The 14,636-nt window shown below is 37.6% G+C and overlaps 1 protein-coding gene across 2 annotated transcripts in view; it reads left to right on the forward strand.

Annotated features, from left to right (window-relative positions):
* The window catches only part of spop (speckle type BTB/POZ protein), a 32,975-nt gene that overhangs the window by 13,531 nt on the left and 4,808 nt on the right, over positions 1-14,636 (forward strand). Inside the window, exons 1-9 of one of the 2 annotated variants that reach the window (XM_061909502.1) lie at positions 235-358; positions 9,191-9,388; positions 11,258-11,379; positions 11,454-11,605; positions 11,681-11,808; positions 12,297-12,474; positions 12,550-12,605; positions 12,688-12,810; positions 13,896-14,038. In XM_061909502.1, the coding sequence (XP_061765486.1) occupies positions 9,311-9,388; positions 11,258-11,379; positions 11,454-11,605; positions 11,681-11,808; positions 12,297-12,474; positions 12,550-12,605; positions 12,688-12,810; positions 13,896-14,038 (980 nt within the window). In that variant the 5' untranslated portion in view covers positions 235-358; positions 9,191-9,310. Of the gene's footprint in view, positions 1-234; positions 359-9,190; positions 9,389-11,257; positions 11,380-11,453; positions 11,606-11,680; positions 11,809-12,296; positions 12,475-12,549; positions 12,606-12,687; positions 12,811-13,895; positions 14,039-14,636 lie in introns of those variants that run through there. The other variant, XM_061909503.1, reaches the window with a different exon arrangement.

Genomic DNA, 14,636 nt, shown 5'->3' on the forward strand with positions numbered 1-14,636 from the left:
GCCAGCGCCACCCGCGAACCCAAAAGGGAATAAGCGGTAGAAAATGGATGGATGGATGACCAACAGTGTCAACATGGTGTGAATGAATCAACACAAATAAGTAGAAGGATTAAATTGTTGACCCTTTTTCGGTTTTGTCTAATGGTATAAATGTAATTACGTCACGTATTTGAATGTAACTAGTTAAGCTCATCCAAAACAAATACAATGCTGGAGCAAAATATAATAATAATAAAATAAGGTTGTGGCGTCGAACGCGTCACGCCAGTGCTCGATGACGTCACACGATTCAGGTCTGCCACTTAAACGAGCTAACAACAACAGAAGAGCCCGGAAAGCTGGCGAGCTCAACTAAGAGGTAAGCGCGGCGGTAAATCACACAAAATGCAACGAATGAAGCAGACAAATGTGGCAACACAACACCACGGCGCTTGTCGCGGTGTGTTCTTAGTCCCAGCGGACGTTGCGATTTTGCCAACCCATCCGGTTATCTTAGTAGCAGCTAGGCGGCTAACTAGCGGGCAGCTAGCTTTATTGACTTTAGCTAGCGCGCTAGCCAGCGCTCACCTCGATGCACTGTCACATATAACTACTACACAATGTTTTGTTTTGTCCTTCATAGTAAAGTTAATGAGTTCATAAAGTTTGTAATGTATCCTTTTTCAAACGGTGACATGCGCTGTACGTAGCGTTAGCAGGTTAACTACCTGCTACTGCCATCTCCTACCAGTGGGTTTCAACCTTTTTACAGTGATGTACCCCCTGTGAACATTTTTTAAATCCAAGTAACCCTTAATCAGAGCAAAGCATTTTTGGTTGAAAAAAAAAAGATAAGTAAAATACAGCACTATGTTATCAGTTTCTGATTTATTAAATTGTATAACAGTGCAAAATATTGCTCATTTGTAGTGGTCTTTCTTGAACTATTTGGAAAAAAAGATATAAAAATAACTAAAAACTTGTTGAAAAGTAAACAAGTGATTCCATTATAAATAAAGATTTCTACACGTACAAGTAATCATCAACTCAAAGTGCCCTCTTTGGGGATTGTAATAGAGATCCATCTGGATTCATCAACTTCATTCTAAACTATTCTTCACAAAAAAATAAATCTTCAACATCAATATTTATGGAACATGTCCACAAATATAGCTGTTAACACTGAACATTGCATTGTTGCATTTCTTTTTACAGTTTATGAACTTACATTCATATTTTGTTAAAGTATTATTCAATAAATATATTTATAAAGGATTTTTGAATTGTTTCTATTTTTAGAATATTTATAAAAAAAATCTCGCGTACCCCTTTTCATACCTTCAAGTACCCCCAGGGGTACGCGTACCCCCATTTGGGAACCACTGTCTTAGACATCTGCTCAGCTGTCACAATGTATTCACACAAATTAATACTGTATTTTCTGAAGCTTGCTTAAAAAAGCACAAGCTTAGTAGTGGAGTTTTGGTGGTGCTCTAGGGCTGGGCAATATTGCCTTTTTTTAATATCGCAATATTTTTTAGGCCATATCGCGATATATATTACGATATTTTGCCTTGGCCTTGAATGAACACTTGATGCATATAATCACAGCAGTATGATGATTATATTTGTCTACATTAAAACATTCTTCTTCATTCTGCATTAATATATGCTACTTTTAACCTGTCATGCAGAGAGGGAAATCACAACCAAGTCAATTGACCAAAAGTGTATTTATTAGTTATTAAGCAATGCCACAAACATTCAAGTCATTTCCAAAACCTAAATTGCAAGATTGTCAGAGACATTTTAAGTGTCAAATAAAAATGAGCTGCATAATAGGAAATTAATTAGTTAGTATTTGTCCTTCACTATGTGGTATGTTACTAAGGTTATGAAATTCTCTTCATTCTCTAGCGAGTGACTTTACAAATGATGCTACATATTAGCAGTAATGCTACTTTTTATAGGAACGACTTTCCCCCCCACCCTTTGACAAATTACGGTTGTCTGTTCGACGTATTCCCATTTGAAGCCGAACCACCACCAGACGATGGAAACCCTGCTGTTTTTATTGGGAATTAAGTCTTCCTTCATTTGTTACCAGATCCGCACCTTCTTTCTCTCGTACGGCTATGTTAACAGCTAACGTTAGCCACGTCGCTACCTCTCTGCCCTGCACAGAGTTTGTCATGTCACACATCACAAACTGTCACGTGACATTTTGTGACGTATGTACGAATGTGCGCCTGCTTGTCTGCGAGGAGACACGGGAAAGAGCGAGGAGAGCCTGAAGTGTATGCCCGCAGCTAAAAGTCCTGCGTGAGAACGTATACTCGAATATTACGATATAGTCATTTTCTATATCGCACAGAGACAAACCCGCGATATATCGTATATATCAATATATCGCCCAGCCCTAGTTTGCTCAAATGTGGCAGTGTAAGCTTCATGCAGGGCCCAGTGTTTGATTTAGTATTATTTCAAATATTTACATAGTCATTGGTGTGGGTTTCGATTGATTGATTGAGAAGTTTAATGACATCTTTAAAAATTTAATCAATTTAATGCTTTAAAAAGGCAGATGAATGGCCCAAAAAAGCTTGTTTCCAATGTGGTCCATTACATATTCATCACATTTGATACTATAAAAATTGGACCCATTACCTCCCTGCTTGGCACTCAGCATCAAGGGTTGGAATTGGGGGTTAAATCACCACAAATGATTCCCAGGCGCGGCCACCGCTGCTGCTCACTGCTCCCTGGCGATCAAGGGTGATGGGTCAAATGCAGAGAACAATTTCGCCATACCCAGTGTGTGTGTGACAATCATTGGTACTTGTACTTTAATTTAAAGGCCTACTGAAACCCACTACTACCGACCACGCAGTCTGATAGTTTATATATCAATGATTACATATTAACGTTGCAACACATGCTAATACGGCCTTTTTAGTTTACTAAATTGCAATTTTAAATTTCCCGCAAGTTTCTTGTTGAAAACATCGCGGAATGATGACGTGTACGTGTGACGTCACGGATTGTAAGGAATTATAGCGCTGCGCCAAACACGGCTAAAAGTCGTCTCTGTTCATGGCGTAATTACACAGTATTTTGGACATCTGTGTTGCTGAATCTTTTGCAATTCGTTCATTTAATAATGAAGACAATAAAAAACAATGCTGTTGGTGGAAAGCGGTGGATTGCAGCTGTCTTTAGCATCGAGACACAGCCGGTGTTTCTTTGTTTGTTGTGAAGCGGAGCGGTCAAGCGAACATGTTTTCTCTACGTCAACCAGCATGTTTTTGGATGGGGAAATTGTGATATATATCTTACCGGAGACATCAATGGATTATTCGTCGTCCAGCAGCTGTCATGTCAAAAAAGGCAGCTGTGAGCTTGGCTCCTCGGCTTCTCTCTGAGACTCTGTGTTCACCGCAGCCATCCGACCTCGAGGTCTTTACAATCTCTAAAATCTCACTAAAAAACCATTAAAACAATAAGCAGATAAAATATCTTCCAGAATTATCCTAGTAAATGTGTCTAAAAACATCTGAATCGCTCACAATGCAATCGCCTTTATTTTTTTGTAACTATATTTATTTATTTATTTTTTTCTAGTCCTTCGCTATCAATATCTTCAGCCACGAAACTTTCATCCTCGTTCAAATTAATGGGGAAATTGTCGTTTTCTTGGTCCGTATAGCTCTTTTTGTCGGAGGCTCCCATTATAAACAATGTGAGGATGTGAGGAGCCCTCACACGGGTGACGTCGTCGTCTGCGACTTCCGGTACAGGCAAGGCTTTTTTTATTAGCGACCAAAAGTTGCGAACTTTATCGTCGATGTTCTCTACTAAATCCTTTCAGCAAAAATATGGCAATATCTCGAAATGATCAAGTGTGACACATAGAATGGACCTGCTATTCCTGTTTAAATAAGAAAATATCATTTCAGTAGGCCTTCAACATTCACTCAATCCATTTTCTACCGCTTGTCCCTTTTGGAGTGGCTGGGTGCTGAAGCTTATCTCAGCTGCATTCGGACGGAAGGCGGGATACACCCTGGACAAGTCACTATCTCACCGCAGGGCCAACACAGATAGAAAAACAATATTCACACTCACATTCACACACTCGGGACCATTTAGTGTTGCCAATCGTCCATCCACCCATCCATTTTCTACTGCTTATTCCCTTCGGGGTCGCGGGGTGCACTGGAGCCTTTATCAGCTGCATTTCGGGCGGAAGGTGGGGAGCACCCTGGACAAGTCACAACCTCATCGCAGGGCCAACACAGATACACAGACAATATTCACACTCACATTCACACGCTAGGGACCATTTAATGTTGCCAATCATAATAAAAGATAACCTGTAACATGTATATAAAAAATGGATAAACGATGTACATATACACAGTATACATGTCAGGTGATTTGAAAAACAATATATACAAAAAATTGGGGTGGGAGTATGTACACTATGTACATGACACTATGTACATGTCTATGCACATGTTGACTACAAGAGTGTGCAAAACAGAATGAGAAAATACATATACATTATAACCACGTTATAATGCTTGATGCATCGGAAAGTTGCTGTGGATCAATTTTGGTTCAGATCAGGTAGAGGTTGACCGAGCCAGGATTTTATGACCGTTTTAATATTTTGTAGAGAAGTTCGAATTTTAAGGTCTGTTGGTAGTGCATTCCACTGTGTGGTGGTAATATTGTAGAATGCATTTTTTCTAATGAGAACCTTGAATTTGAGGGGGACGAGGTCTGAGGAACTCCCTCTCGTGCAGTACCTGCGAGCATCACTTATTCTGGTGAAGTAGTTTGACTTCTGTGGAATAGCTCGGGTTATGTTTGTTTGTTTGTACTTGTTTATTTGAAGGACAATGTGCAGTTACATCAAAAAGATGGCTGCACCAAATTTAGCCCCATGCTCATTTCCATCCGTAGTCCTTTTTATGGTTCATCTAACATCCACAATACAATTACACAGGATTTAAGAATACACAACAATATTAAAATACATTAACGGTGTTACAAAAAAGATCAGTTAGAATAATACATAATGTTTGAAATAGAGAACATACAAGCCCTTTATTTATGGAATCAAAAATACTGAAATTCCACCACATAGTGAACACAAAGCAAACTATAATCTGCTACCCAAGAATGTACAACAATTCTTCTCAACAAAAGAGGAGAAATGTAATCTTAGAGAAAAATGTATTTAAAACATTTGTACGCACGTACAACACGTACGACATTCAGTGTCTCAGTATGTGGAATTCAATTATGGAATGGATTAAGCAAAGAAACCAACAATGTACTAATATGATCCACTTCAAGAAACTCTTCAAACTTAAAGTGTTTACAAAGTACGACCCAGAAGAACTATGATACACTTTCTGAATTTATCTCATCCATCCATTCATTTTAAAGATAATCTTACTCATCTCACCATATGAAATATAACGTACTTCACCAATTATTATTTCTTTATTTTTATTGTTATTACTTATGGAGTATATTGTGAATAAATTGAGAACGGAAGTGAACAAAAGTTTAGAAACTGCTGTGTAAAGGAAAAGGGGTCGGATTATATGAGCTCTGCTTCTTCCTACTACTTTTCGAACATGTTGAATGAAGAAACTGGCAATTGTGATGTATCGTGCCCGTGTGCAGCTGAGATAGTCTCCAGCACCCCACGCGACCCTGTAAGGCAGTGGTCCCCAACCACCGGGCCCGATTGGTACCGGGTCGCAAAATAATTTTTTATTTAAAAAAAATAAATAAAAAATTATTTTTTTATTAAATCAACATAAAAAACACAACATACCCTTACAATTAGTGCACCGACCACAAAAACCTCCCTTTTCATGACAAAGAAGAAGAAAAAAAAAAAGAAAAAAAAAAGGATGTGTTGTGAGAGCAGTGTTGAATTATGAATGCATGGTATGTTTTGTAGGGTTTGTTGACACTTGAAGTACCACTGATAGTCACACACACACTAGGTGTGGTGAAATTACCCTCTGCATTTGGCCCATCCCCTTGTTCCACCCACTGGGAGTTGAGGGGAGCAGTGAGCAGCAGCGGTGGCCGAGCTCGGTAATCATTTTGGTGATTTAGAACATTCTAATTATGTCCACTTCAATTGTGAGAGAAATAAGAACACTTTATCACACTGTCATGCACTGTTAAAGAAAAGAAAAAAATATAAAAAATGTTAAGCATTTAAAACATAACAGTAATAACATCATCCTTAAAAGGAGTCATTATGTTATTTTTTTTTACATTTAAAACACTTATGTTTTACAAACCTTCTAAAAGCCGCTTTCTGACTGTCTCTTCAGGATGCGCTGTTTTATAGGAGGTTTTACTTTCGTGTCTCCGCTTTGACTTCAAATAAAATGTTCCTCTAAGGTTATATTTCTCCGTTTTTGTTGAGAATAATTGTTGTGCATTCTTGGGTAGCAGGTTATAGTTTGCTTTGTGCATAATTTTAGCTGTTTGCAAATGCACCAAATTGTTGAATTTCAATATCTGTGGTTTAATAAATAAAGGGTTTGTATGTTCTCTATATTCAACATTATCTATTATTTTAACCGATTGTTTTGTAACATGGTTAATGAGTGAAGTGCACATTTGTTGTTGTTTCCCCATATTTCTACACAACAACTTAGATATGGTAACACTAGCGAACAGTAAAGAATAAGAAAGTGATTTTTGGTCCAGAACGTATTTTTGCTTTATTCATTATTGACGTGTTTCGTGCTACCTTGTTGTATATTTTATATGAGGTTTCCAGTTCATTTTATCAACTATTATTAGACCCAAAAATGTGTTTTCTTTTACCTTTTCAATGTCTAATCCGCCTATTTGTATTTGTGTTTGACTTTCCCTTTTCCTTTCTACTGTTACCTAATAGGATTATTTTAGTTTTACTGAGATTCAAAGACAGTCTGTTTTTGTCAAACCATCTTTTCAATATGTTTATTTCTTCTATTATTATTTGGATCAGCTTCTGTGTGTTTTCTCTTTTACAAAACCCAGTTGTATTATCTGCAAATCTTACTCACCATAAATAAGTCCTTTGTAACTTTACAATCGGCAGCCACCTTGTAGTTTTTAGCGCTTCCATATGGAGTCGACTGACTGCATAAGCTAGAACTGTGCGTTACTTTATATAAGAAATGGCAACAGCAGAAGATGCATCTGCATGTACCAGCCAGTCTGCCTCATGACAATGGGATAGAGAAAACGAAGGAACAAATTGACTACAACGGCGGACCCACGCAAAGCTCTTCAGGTAAATCTGTTGTCTATCTGCTGATGTCTCAACTAGGAAAAATGGGCAAATTCCAAACAGCTCCTTTGAAGGAAGTGGGAAGAAAGGCAAGATTGTTTTATAAAACTTAATTGGATTTCATATTTCCGGAACATATCTCAAATACACAAAAACAGGCACAATAGGTAAGAACATTAAGTATTGCATAAAAGGTCCACTTTAAGTCACTTGCTTTTTTGGCTGCCCAATTGACGTTTGTTTCTTTCAGCTTGCTTCTCTGTCTCATTTATGCCGCTTTTTTTTTTTGTCTATCAACGATGTTGATGACATCCAAATACTCCCCATTTGATTGTAGAAAGTTGTCAATTTATGGCAGTGTTGAAGTAACATTGCTTTGTTCTCCTTTTGTTGTCAGCTTCCCTGGCATGCGGCCTGACTTGTCACAAATGTTTATGCGCTTGTACTTTTCCAAATCACCAATTTTACATAAAATTTTCTATAATATACAATCCTTTTCATCATTTTGCTTCATGTTAAATCATCCACGTCCTTCTCCTTTCACTGTAAGCAGAAGCCTCTTTATGCTCTTTCTGTTGGTCGTCGATGACTATAAAGTCTGGCTTTTTTTTTTTTTTTTTTTACAAGTTCTTAAGTTGTACCCAGAAGCCAAATACCCCTAACTTTTTGGGAGAAGTTATTGTTACAACATCATTGCAAACTAAATTTTACATTAAAGAGAGATACGGTCACCAAGTGGTGTTTAACGGGTGTTACTGGAATGAATAAATAGTGTAGTGCAGGCGTGTAGAGCTCTGTTTTATAGAGGGCCACATCACAGTTACGGTTGTCTTCAGAGGGCCGCTTTTAACAGTGAAAAATACAGTATAAATATACATTTGCATATATAAAACGTGTATAATTGTTTATTTTTTTACGTACACTGTACAAAACCATAATCTTTAAATTATACTGTACAAAACTGGCAGCTCAGTCGCCACAATATTACCGTAATATTTACAGATTTTTTTTTACAACATATTTTATTAAAAAATGTATGGAATTAAATGAGATGGAAAAACGGTACAGCAGTTTTTTTAACATAAAAATTCATGCACGTTTTTTTTATACTGTAAAATCTACGGTTGTTGTGTTTTATAGTGTATTATTACTCTGTAAGTGGATTTTACTGTAAAAAAATTTACTCTAAAAATTTTTACATGAACAGTTTGTTGGATTACCTAATTTGAAATCATACAGTAAATCAAGCAGATATTTTAATATTTATCTGTATTTGAACAATAACATTGTTTTGAAATGTACGATAATATATTTAGTTTTATTATTGGAGATGATTAAAGTGTAAATAAATGTAGTTGTACACAGTACATTTATTTTTGTAATGCAACTATGTAGAAAAGATAGGTACATTTATTTGCATATTATTTCCACGCTTTGAGTTTGACACCTGTTGTGTAGTCTACAAGCGTATCTGTTTATTAATTAATTGCAGCTCTATCATCACCTTAAAGAAAAATGACTGAACTTAATGTGAAATTACTTTTTGTGTTTTTAATGCTAAATTGTAAATATTCAGCTGCCCACTAGAGTAAAAAGTGAGACAACCAACACCGGTCTCCCCTGTGCTGTTCTCCTAACTTTTCTCTAATGTGTTAATACATCGCACTGTGAGGGTTAAAAGTAGACTTACCTCCATCTCATTTCGTCCCGTAGTGTGCGCCACTGGCAGTCGGCCATTTTTCATTCCTATTTGGGCAGGCTTTACACTTGACTTTTAACTGACTTTCTGCCATTTTTACTCAATCTTGGCAATGGCTGCTGTAAAGAATGTAGACAGCTCTTAAAAGCATGGCTGTGAAGCTGTATAATGATTCTACTAATTGTCTGTAGGAGGCCAAACACTTCCGTCTCGCTGGTTCTGATGCAGATGGAGTTTTGGACCAAGCTTTGACGAGTGTAAACGAAAGATTCCTCCTCAACGTGAAACCAACACCTTCTGTCACGCTGGCAATGTCAAGAGTCCCGAGTCCCCCTCCCCCGGCGGAAATGTCCAGTGGGCCAGTGGCTGAGAGCTGGTGCTACACGCAGGTAAAGTCACCATTCATCTGTTCATCAATTGTTTCACATATCAGACCCATCTAGACCAGGGGTGCCCAATAGGTGGATGGCGGGCTAATGGTCAATCACGAAGAGTGTGTCAGTTGATCACCAGTCAGGCATTAAAAAATAGACCTAACAATTAGCGATTAACAATCTTTACAATGTGTTAGGGTTGTCCTGATACCAGTAATTTGGTGCCAGTCCCAAAATGTTTATCGATAAGTTTCGATACTTTTCCAAATAAAGGGAACTATGGAAAAGTGTCAATTTTACCTTCATTTTCACAGAAAATCTTACAATTCAATAAACATATGTTTCCTATTGCACTAAAAATAACACTTTTAGAAGGTTAAAATATAAATTAAAGGGCATTAAAAACATTGTTTTTCTTGTTGCACCCAAATAACAATTTTCCATATTACATAAAGTCAGCCATAATCAAGAACTAAATTAGAATATAATAAAAAAACATATTAAAAGCTTCAAGATTTATGGTTGCCAATCCTGATCTGTACTTTAAGACGAATACAATTATTAATAAGTACTAAAAACAAAACTATGGATAAAACTACACAGATAAGACATAGAGTGGGTAAAACACACATTGTAAACAATACCGCCATTTTATAAGCAACATACCAATAATGGCTTAATTTAAACAGAAAATCTTACAATACATTAAACATGTTTCCTATTGCACCGAAAGAACAATCTTAGAAGGTTAAAATAAAAATTAAAAGGCATTAAACACATTGGGCTTTTCTTGTTACACTCAAAGAACAGTTTACAAGTGTATATATTACATATAGCTTGCCATAATCTAGGTCAGTTGTCCCCAACCACCGGCACAAGAAAAAAAACAAAAAAAAAACATTATTTTTTTTTCTAAATTATTAAATCAACATAAAAAATGCAATATATACATATCAATATAGATCAATACAGTCTGTAGGGAAACAGTCTCTAAGCACCCATGATTGTATTTCTTTATGAAACACAATCATGTGTGCCATAAGGGACACATGGGACAAATTTTCAAGCGTTGACTGGTCCCGAGCTACAAAAAGGTTGGGGATCACTGATCTAGGTTATTTACGTCAGAATAGAATAGAAAGCTCTATAGACGTTATGTTAAATGCTTCATGATTTATAGTTGCCACTCTTGGTATGTGTTTTAAGAAAAACACAACCATTAGTAAATACTAAAAACAATACTATGGATAAAACTACACAGATAAGAGATAGAGCAGGTAAAACACATTAACAATACCTCCATTTTACGCTCCACACACCCTCTTTATTAAGTAGTAAAATTGCAGTTTTTGCCATCCTTTCTCTCCACGTTGTTTCTGCTTGCTTGTATGCACTTTTGTGTGAGCGTTTTGTCACACTCAACATCATGCGCCTTGGCTCTGTACAACACCGGCACACAGCAACATGTGGATGAAAAAAAGTACCAGTGTTTTTCAAAGGCAGTTTAGTACCGTTTTTATTAATTTGTCCTGCAGTACTTTATTAGTACCGGTTTACCGTACAACCCTATTGGAGACGCATGATTAGCTTATGGCTGCTTGTCAGCCGTGGGACTAAAAATAAATAGTGTCAGCCCGGGGGTATCAGCAATAAAAGGCATTAACCGGCAATGGCAATCACCTACTTTTTCATTGCAACATCATTGCAACCGAGAGTATATAAATAAACCCTACCAATACACATTTCCTTATTGTTTGCTCATTTGTTGTTTGATACAACATAGTAACTGTTTGCAAATTCTATGTGAAAGTGAAAAAAGCCCAGTGTATGGTATCTAAATTGTCTTTCTACACGACTGCATTTGTCTTTTTGCTCTGCTTGCAGATCAAAGTCGTGAAGTTCTCGTACATGTGGACCATCAACAACTTCAGCTTTTGTCGCGAGGAGATGGGCGAGGTCATCAAGAGCTCCACTTTCTCTTCAGGAGCCAATGACAAGCTGAAGTGGTGAGTGGTCATTGGTGCTGCAGAGCCTAATAATATTCTGCTGGGTTAACACCTGCACCATGCGCCTTCTGCAGGTGTTTGCGCGTCAATCCTAAAGGCCTGGACGAGGAGAGCAAAGACTACCTGTCACTCTACCTGCTGCTGGTCAGCTGTCCGAAGGCCGAGGTCAGAGCCAAGTTCAAGTTCTCCATCCTCAACGCCAAGGGAGAGGAGACCAAAGCCATGGGTGAGTCAAATGGAGTCAGAACTTTAACATGGACCTATACTGTTCTGATCATCTGTATGTTCTGACAATATACAGAAAGCCAAAGGGCGTATCGCTTCGTGCAGGGTAAAGACTGGGGGTTTAAAAAGTTCATTCGAAGAGACTTCCTCCTAGATGAAGCCAACGGTCTTCTACCTGACGACAAGCTCACACTCTTCTGTGAGGTATGCCGATAACGATGCCATCTAAACATGATTTTGGTACTGGTAGTAATGCACAGGAGTGACACAGGATTTTGTAAATCCTTATACAAACAACTTTTATAAAAAACTAATGTGTAAATTATATTATATTTTAATATAAATGTAGACAGAACCATGTCACAACAGAAAGTAACCAGTTATTAACGGTAAATTAATGAGGAGATTAGTAATAGTATTGACAGATTCATACAAGAGAAAATGACAATATTTAGCAGCTAAATTAGGAGCCCTTGTAACCTCTTTTGAAATGGTTCTATTATCATTTACATGCCAAATATCATATTGTGAATTATATTGTTATCACAGCAGGCTGTGATATTTATCCGGATTTTGATTTTAGGACATATTACAAATCCCCAGACAGTATTATACAAATGAAACTTCGAAATTGTGTTTGTGTTTAAATGTTGCTTTGTTGCCGTTTCTTAGTTGCCTGTGTGTTGTTTTAGGTGAGTGTGGTGCAGGACTCAGTCAACATATCTGGCCAGAACACCATGAACATGGTAAAGGTTCCCGACTGCAGACTGGCTGACGAGCTCGGGGGCTTATGGGAGAACTCCCGCTTCACCGACTGTTCCTTGTGTGTGGCCGGCCAAGAGTTTCAGGCCCACAAAGCCATCCTGGCAGGTAGCAACATGACCTTTCTCTCTCCATGTTTATTCAGTCCTTAAGTCCCACAATTCCTTTATCATCTCTTTCCAGCACGCTCTCCTGTATTCAGCGCCATGTTTGAACATGAGATGGAGGAGAGCAAAAAGGTGAGTCGTAATCTTGCTATTGAGTTACAGTTTGCAAACATTTAAGGCACCCTTTCCATCACCACTTATCTTCCTTTATCAGAACCGCGTGGAAATCAATGACGTGGAACCTGAGGTGTTCAAAGAGATGATGTGCTTCATTTACACTGACAAAGCTCCCAACCTGGACAAGATGGCCGACGACCTGCTGGCTGCAGCTGACAAAGTAAGGTCCTTTCAATAGTGTATTTATTGTGTGTTGGCTATAGAGGTGGGACTTTTTGATTTTATAAAATGTTTTACTATTTATGTATCTTTAATTATTATATTGTTAACTAATTGTATATTATTGTTATATGATGTAATTGTATTTTATTGGATTACTAAGAAAATGTGAAATCCTTTTAAAAAAGGATTTAACACCACGGACTGTCCAGACAAATTTGCCATAGTCACTGTAAAATTGTCATCTATCAACTCATTCATATTTATGGCTGAAAGTGTGAATATTATTCGCTTCCTGGACTTATTCCTCTACTTTCTAATTTTCACTTTGGCTGGTTACACTCTGCTGTAACGTGTTCCCAGCCTGACTTTGAAGTGTACAAAGCATTACTCTTTTGTTGTTTCCATACTTTAGATTTAAGATAGTTTAGCGCCGCAACTAGCATAGCTTATCCACTCCTTATCCTTCAGTGTCTCTGTTACTTTACTTGCAAAAAAAATTTATATTTTGACATTTGTCTATTTGTCGATCAATTCGGAATTGTCTGCATTCCAAACATGTTTCATTGAAGACTCAATATTTTTCCCACATCTTGTTGGCCAAAATCCACACAGTTTAAAAGTACTTTTAGTTAGCACTGTTTTGTTTGCAGCTTTAATGCTACTGAAACGTTTAACCACTTTTTACATGTCGTGTACACTATAACTTTGCACTTATCTAACGTAAAATAAGCCATACATCACATTCAACAGCAAGAATAAAGAGTGGGACAGGAAGCCACAACACGTTATTAACACTAGCTTAGCCATGTGAGCTACAGTGCTAACCCTGCAATCAAATTTTAACAGTAACATCAGGCGAGGTCAGCGTATTCGCTGAAGAGCAAGACATGAATTAAACATCTCCCATGTTTGTTGCGGACTAAAAGGTGGTAGCAGAGCTTTATGTCAAGATGTATAGCAAAGCCTGTAACGCCATTGCAAAGTAAATTTTGTGTAATAGAGGATCTTTGGACTACAATAACAACTAGCACATGAATACTGATGAATCCGACATCCATTCACCCTCACATTCTCCCTCCTCAGTACGCTCTAGAAAGATTGAAGGTAATGTGCGAGGACGCGCTGTGCACCAGCCTGTCGGTGGAGAATGCAGCTGAGATCCTAATTCTGGCAGACCTGCACAGCGCCGACCAGCTTAAAACGCAGGCAGTCGACTTCATCAACTAGTGAGTACACACGCACACATACAGTAAATAACATGCACACACACAGAAAGGCACACTCTTCTCCCGAGTTGGGTCACACAGTGTCACCTCAGCTCGCTTTGTGTGTCTGTCACAGCCACTAATTACATTTTGTCCACACATGAAGCAACATGTAAGATATTGTCTTGTCGTAGCTTGCAGAGGCTAGAGTTCGGGGCAACCTGACTCCTGAGCTTGTGATAATGAGTCTCAGCGTGCACAGCCTCACACATTGTTTCCCTTCCTCAACCTGCACTGCTCGTCAAATGTCAACGGCAACATTATCTACTTATTTGTATTGGTTGAGTGAGAAACACTAATTTTAATTTCAAGCTCATTGATTCTCAGTAGCTTTATTTGTTTTTACTTTTTATGCAATTTTACACAGAAATGTAAGGAGAAGCAATTTATTTTTACATTTTCAAAATGTTTTACTGACGTCTGCGAGACAAAAACTTTAACCACAGTGTCTTTTGTTATTTTTCATGATTTCACTTACTAGCTAATGAGATTGCAAACAAAAACAAGAAATAAGATTTGGGGGAAAAAAAAATGCTTATTAATTTTAGAATACATCTAG

This window comes from Nerophis ophidion, linkage group LG08 (assembly GCF_033978795.1).
Source record: "Nerophis ophidion isolate RoL-2023_Sa linkage group LG08, RoL_Noph_v1.0, whole genome shotgun sequence".
Classification (NCBI taxonomy): Eukaryota; Metazoa; Chordata; class Actinopteri; order Syngnathiformes; family Syngnathidae; genus Nerophis; species Nerophis ophidion.